The 7,223-nt window shown below is 29.8% G+C and overlaps 1 protein-coding gene across 1 annotated transcript in view; it reads left to right on the top strand.

Annotated features, from left to right (window-relative positions):
* Positions 1-5,448, top strand: part of LOC106475683 (rab GDP dissociation inhibitor alpha-like) — a 10,749-nt gene extending 5,301 nt beyond the window's left edge. The window contains exons 3-4 of the mRNA XM_013936362.2: positions 1,298-1,432; positions 5,246-5,448. Of these exons, the coding sequence (XP_013791816.2) occupies positions 1,298-1,432; positions 5,246-5,448 (338 nt within the window). The remainder of the gene's footprint in view (positions 1-1,297; positions 1,433-5,245) is intronic.
* The last annotated feature ends 1,775 nt before the right edge of the window (positions 5,449-7,223 follow it).

Here is a 7,223-nt window from a genome sequence, read left to right as displayed (position 1 = left end):
CTCTACAACTTGGACTATGTGTACACTGCACCTGTACACTCTACAACTTGGATTACGTGTACACTGCACCTGTACACTCTACAACTTGGATTACGTGTACACTGCACCTGTACACTCTACAACTTGGATTATGTGTACACTGCACCTGTACACTCTACAACTTGGATTATGTGTACACTGCACCTGTACACTACAACTTGGATTATGTGTACACTGCACCTGTACACTACAACTTGGATTATGTGTACACTGCACCTGTACACTCTACAACTTGGATTATGTGTACACTGCACCTGTACACTACAACTTTGAAAAGAGAGCAAAGAATGAGGTATCTTGTCTATGATTGTAATTTAAAAAGAAGTACGTTTTCTGTTGAATGAAGAAATTAATTTTTTTGATACTTTCCTTTTGAGTTTTCCTACTAATTATAAGTATTATTACAAGTTAGAGCTTTTACAATAAGGAAGAATATTTTAATAACAGATACCGTGTTTCATTCACAAGTTTTATCAGTAAAGAAGGTTTTAAATAGTAAAACTTTACTGTTAAAATTCGACTCCATTAGAATGCTCCAACCAGTGATTGAAACACCGAATCTCATTATTTAATTTCTGTAGTGCATACTGGTATATAAAAGACATATTAATACTGGAAATAAAGACCTCATAGCACATGTTTTAGTAAACGCTCCTTAAGAAGCTGTAAAGCATAACATTGAGTGTTTAATTAAATAAAAATGATATTCTGATGTTATAAGGTCATTTATTTCCAGTATTAATATGAAACACTGTATCAAAAATATTCTTCCTTACTGTAAAAGCTGTAACTTGTAATAATTGAAAAAAAACAATTCAGATGCGAGAAGTTTTAGTAAAAGGATGTTTTTTATATTTGTGTTATTGGTAATGTAAGCTTATTATAATAGTGATAATACCATCGTGTCTATTGTAAAGTTAAAGCCCTATTAATATGTTCTCGGACATTGTTTACATACATGTCTAATTGATTGTGAAAATATAAGTTATAATTTGTGTAACTGTATTAATACACCTAATGCACATAGAAAGAAATTTTCCATTACGATCTATTTAATCATATTCTTTTTTCCTTTTTTTCTGTAGTTGAAAGTAAGTACACCTTAAAAAATATGCGAAAAAAATACTTGCGAGAAAATAATTCATTGCATGCATGTTTCTCTTCGGTATTACACATCACAGAAGAATTTATCCATATTTTCTTTTTGTTACCCTTTAGGTTCAATGTACCTTATTGTATCTTAATGTTTCTTATTCAGGCCAGCTGGTGAAGTTACTCATCCATACAGGCGTGACTCGCTACCTAGAGTTTAAAGTGGTTGAAGGGAGTTATGTCTATAAAGGAGGAAAGATTTATAAGGTTCCTGCAGATGAGAAAGAAGCCTTGGCTTCAGGTATATATATATAAAAAAAAAAATAGTCAGTTTTCTCAACTAACGTGTTAGCATTTTTGTTACATTTTTTACTAAATTTTCAGTTAAATCAAGTGAGCTTTATTATATTTTGTTACAAGTTGAACCTCTTTCAGTTACAGCTGGTTGGTCTAATTATTTTTACAACTCTGACTCACTGCTATGCGAGATTGTTTTTTAATGCTCGTATGTGTAATTTATACCCAAGGATGAGACCTTAACTACTTTAATTCTTGTATTTATATGTAAAATATTTTTCATAAAACAATGAATTACCATTAAAAAAAAGAAAAAAATTAAGTTAATCCTTCAGCTAGCAATTTTTTTTTTTTTGGTCTGAAATCTGAAAATAGATTTTATTTGTTTAAAAAAAATCTACATATTTATTGTAGATTGTACGGTTAGTTTTTGACATTTTTTAGTACACAGTGTGATTTCAACATTTCCTACTTCCTTTTATTTTACATAAATTCTTGACAAGAAAACAATCTTTTTTCTAAAGTATTTAGTTTAAAATTGTGGGTGTTCTGAATGTATTTAATGATGGTGAGGATTATAAAGTTGAAATAATGGGTCCTAAATGGATTTACTAGATTTACACACAAGCCTTGGTAAGGGTTTTATAGTTGATGTTGTGCGTGGGCTCACTTGATTTCCACGTGAATGTTGTTGATTGAAGGTGCGTATATGTAATATTTCTTCATTACGAGAAGAATTGTCTCTAATTGTGAAACATTTTACTGTTAAGTACATGTATGTTTATATTTCAGAGCATCCCTTGAAATGAGAACATTAGTTTACTCCTAATTAGTTAAGAAAACGATGTGTTAAATGGATTAATCAGAAAACACGTGGGAAATGCTGTAGACCATCGTAAAGAGATTCTTTCACTTTGACCCTTTTCATGATGGGCTTCATGCAATTTGCTGAAATAAAGTCGCAAATTTCACTAATACTGGAATGCATGTGGTAACTCTGAAATTTCTTAACTTATCCTTTCAAAAACTGGTTAGATTTTGTCAAAGATCACAAGTATCTTGTACACAAATAATAACATTATTACAGTTAAGTGTTTTTACTTAGAGTATGTTATTTTTCTATTGTATTTACTTGCATTCAAACAATTAACAAATGCAAGGTGATTTTTCATTTTAAGTATAAAAATACTTTACTTCATCTTATAGTTTCATATTTCATTTGCATAATCTCTATAACTTCCTAAAAGGACATCAAAAGTTTTTCTAAGATAAATGTTTATACATTATTTTTCATTTTCTTTATCATATCACTAACTCTAGCTATTATCATTAATGAAATGATTAAAATTAGGAAATAAAAAAACAAAAACATATCTTTTCATTTTTTTGTTGAATATCTTTAAAGATGTTGTTCTGCTTACAGTCCTAATTTCGGTTGTTTTCACATATATAGTAAATTTTTAATGTTTTATTTTCCATTCTTGTCCTTTCTATTTATTGTTCATCTTGACACAATTCAGTGGTGTCCTCGAGGCTTATTACAGTTTATTTGGATTGTTAAGCAATGTTTCCTCGTGCCTTTTTTTCTTTTCACAAGTTGCCTATCCAACATGCAAAGTAATTTTCATTTTAAGATTAAAAATAGTTTTATGCATCAGAAAATTTTGAAATTTCACATATGAAATTTTTATAATGTCCAGATAGTTATCACACGTTTCTTAAGAAAACAACTATATTTTATTTGTTATTTTCACTAATGAATCTGTACGGGTTCGGTAGATTTGACCAATCTTGTAACCACCATAAAAAAATTAGGAAATAAATATAAGTTATGCCTCTTTTGATCTAGAATGTAAGAAATTATAACACAAAAACATAAATGTTTAGACTAAATAGCTTAAATCTCATAACATTATACATTTATATATATTTATTATTTTGACCTTTCAGCCATTCCTGACTAACAATACAGAAGTTACGATGCCATGGCACACATGCTCTCATGTTACCGTATTCAATAATATAAAACTGACCTTTAGTCTTTACAAAGTGTCCTGTCATGGCTGTGTTTTAGTAGACTAGTATTTTGTAAAATACAGTCACATTTCAATTATTATACATTATATATGTATATAGATTATTGCTATTTAGAAATAAGTTCTTAAACTTATTTTTCTTAAAACAAAGAACAGTAAATAAAGAAGTAAAGCGAACAATTATCTCTTCTAGTTACAAGTTTGTACTTGGTTTCTGCTTGACGTAGGTTGCTAAGCCTTTTAAAATTTTGCATGTGGATGATATGAAATGAAATGATATTTTTTAGGTTTTAGGAATAACAAAAAAATTATAAATTACTATATTAATACCATAGAATTCCACTATAATCTATCAAGCTTATTTGGGTCTAAAAAAATATGAAATTTTGAGCAGACTTAATACACAACCTACCTTCTTGAAATCTTGGTTCGAAAGAAAGAGATGGCATCCTAACACATAAAATGGCTGAGAAAGACACGAGGGGGACATTCTGTTGGTTATTCACAGGTCATATATTGAAGTAGGTGTATATAAGGGACCTTTTCCAAAAATGGAAAGAGGTGGGCAGGGTCACTGTGTTTGATTCAGTACGCGTATCAATATCTCAGCAAATGGAAAAGATATGAGGTTCTTATTTTATATTCTAGCTTGTCAATATCGATAACTTGAGTTCCTAATTCATAGGAAACTATAGACTTAGTATTTTGACGTCACAAACATCTAATTTGAACCAGTGCTGCGTTCAACATACCACATGACACGCAAAAATCAATATTTAACTGTTTTTTTAATATTCACTTTTAAATTAAGAAATTAAATAATGTATAATACTAAAATTTGAATTATAATCTACAGTTTGAAACCATACTTGTTGACATAAATTCATAAAATAGTAGGTAAATAAAATTTTGAATGCGAGTCAACAAATGATATAACATAGCCTTTGACCTGTGACCCATCTGGAGAGAGTTAATTATGCATTTTAAAGCATAACTAATACATAATTAACTAAAGTATAATAGTAAGACCTAAATACAATTTAACTGTATCTCAAACTATAACATATTTATGTAGGAAACAACCATACATGCTTTAGTCGATCAAACAGCCAACCATACTATAGTCAGTTTCATGTACTTAGTGTTAATTTCAAAATAATCATTGTTAGATTATACTGTAAAATGAGCTCTTTCTAATGGTTATCCACATGTGTATGTAATGTCTACATGTAGGCTATAAAGCTCAATCTATTGAAGGTTATCTAAACATCTCTTTGTCTCGATGTACCTCTACAGTACTGCTGTCATGATATTGCTTATATAGTGTGTTAAAGTATAAAATTGTCATAGCTTGTTGCTCATGTGACAATACATCTGAAGTTTTTAGTAGTTTTTAAAGGTTTATTTTTATACAAAACTTTGATAAAACTTTGAATTATAATGCACATTTCACAGAAAAGCATATAAAGGGACTCCTATTGTGAAAACGGTTAATGAAGACACACTTAATATATGAACAGGGTACGAGGCAAGCATCTTTACAAAGTTAAAAAAAATTAAGAACTTAACTTAGGTTTTGTATTGATAAAGTATTTTTGGTGGAATCATAAAATTAGAGACAGCTTTCAAATTTAAACCTCAAACATCGGGGGGGGGGATGAGGTACTTGTTTTTATTCTTAATCAGATATATCTATATACGAGTTTGCTTTATAACATTGTACGTCTGAATAGAGAAGCATTGTATCATATATTTCAAAGAAAACATTTCATTTTCTTTAGATTTGATGGGTATGTTTGAGAAAAGAAGGTTTCGTAGTTTCTTGGCCTATGTTCACGAATTTGTTGTGGATAACCCCAAAACATGGAAAGAAATTGATGCAAAAACAATGAATGCAGCTACGATGTATGAAAAGTTTGGGTTAGATAATGATACTGCTGGCTTTACAGGCCATGCATTGGCCTTGTACCGAGATGATGAGTAAGTTTCCTTATTATTTTGTAATTCTAATATTAAATGTACTGGAATATAATAATGTTAGGCTAGAATACGTCTTGAAATACAATAATTGAGGAAGCTGTAATATTTTTTATCAGATAACACTTATGTAATATTGTATGAGGTAACCCTTGTGTCCTCTGTAAGAAACTGTAGTATTGTAACATTGTAATGAGAATTCTCGTGTCGTTTGTATGAAACTGTAGTGTTGTGACGAGACAACCCTTGGGTCCTTTGTGTTAAACTGTAGTGTTGTGACGAGACAATCCTCGGGTCCTTTTTGTGAAACTGTAGTGTTGTGACGAGACAATCCTCGGGTCCTTTGTGTGAAACTGTATTATTAAAAAAATCGTTTATTTTTTCTGACTTTTACACCTATAACACAACAGTTTCATACAAAGGATCAAGTGTTCTCTAGTCACACAAAGGACCCGAGGGTTGTCTCGTCACAACACTACAGTTACACACAAAGGACCCGAGGGTTGTCTCCTCACAACACCACAGTTTAACACAAAGGACCCGAGGGTTGTCTCGTCACAACACCAAAATACCCACATGTATAGATGCAAACAAAATTAAAAACTGTTTTTATGAACTAATTATCTCCATAAGTTTATACATTTTTTTTTTATACCTGGAAATGAAGTGTTCATTTCTTATACATTTCTGATGAACTCCAAACTTAGGTACTCAAATCTTTTTAAAGAATGATACTATAGGTTCTTGTGGGAAATATTTATCAGTCATGGTAGAACTTCAACATAAAAGTGTGTATTGATGGAAAATAGTGATTAAAATAAAAAAAGCAAACTAAGTATAAATATACATGACCACAAAATAAAGTACAGGTAGCAAGAAATTATACAGATGGTCATTTTCTGTTTGTTTTATAAACAGTAGTGGAAATTTACAGGATGAACTAGAATTAACTGTCATGACAAGTTTTATTTTTGTAAACTGTAAACAAGTAGATGTTTCAAAGTATTTCTTTCACAAATATTCACTCGAATCTTGGACATGCATTAAGTCTTTAGGTTTTAAACTCTTGAAGTTTGACACCTAGTGGTGCTTATAAAGAATTTTAGTGTTTTGGGGAGAATTGTGATGTTTCCAAATCAATAAAACCATGGAATTTTTTAATTGTCTTTGTGTTGATGTTTTAAATAATAATTTTTAACATTTGAAAATGTGAATTATCACGCTTTTAATATCTTCTTTAGAAATAAAAGCCAGTGATGTTTGCTAATTGTAAAATTTAAATACCATCGTAGAAACCAGCCTTATTATGAAGCTTGTTAAAAAAAAACATTCTACTTTAGAAAACAATTCATTATTTTTTGGAAATTTTATAGTTCAACAGGCCTAAAGTATTTGTTTGAAAAAGACTTGGAAATTTAGAAGATATTGTACACTAAGCCTTAAATATTTTAATCGAAAAGAAAGTTAAGTATTTTTTTTTTTTAATGAGATAAACACGAGGCTTGGATGGTTGGAATAATCAGAAACATTAATTTCTATTGGTTGATTATTCTCATGACTCATGCCACTGTTGTAGATATTTTACTGACTTGAAATCTGACCAAAATATCATAGAAAAATTCAGTTTTTGGTATTATGCTTTGATATAAAAGTTTCATTTTTAATTTAGGCTTACCACTAAACAGGATTTTTCCAACATTTAGCTGAATAACCCAGAAAATTCTACTGTCTTTATGAAATGTAAACAGTTTTGTTTAAAAAAAAAAAAACATATTTTTTATA

The sequence above is a fragment of the Limulus polyphemus genome, unplaced genomic scaffold (genome assembly GCF_000517525.1).
Source record: "Limulus polyphemus unplaced genomic scaffold, Limulus_polyphemus-2.1.2 Scaffold8986, whole genome shotgun sequence".
NCBI lineage: Eukaryota > Metazoa > Arthropoda > Merostomata > Xiphosura > Limulidae > Limulus > Limulus polyphemus.
Note: the sequence above shows the minus strand (reverse complement) of the source record. Positions and strands in the feature narration are given on the sequence as shown.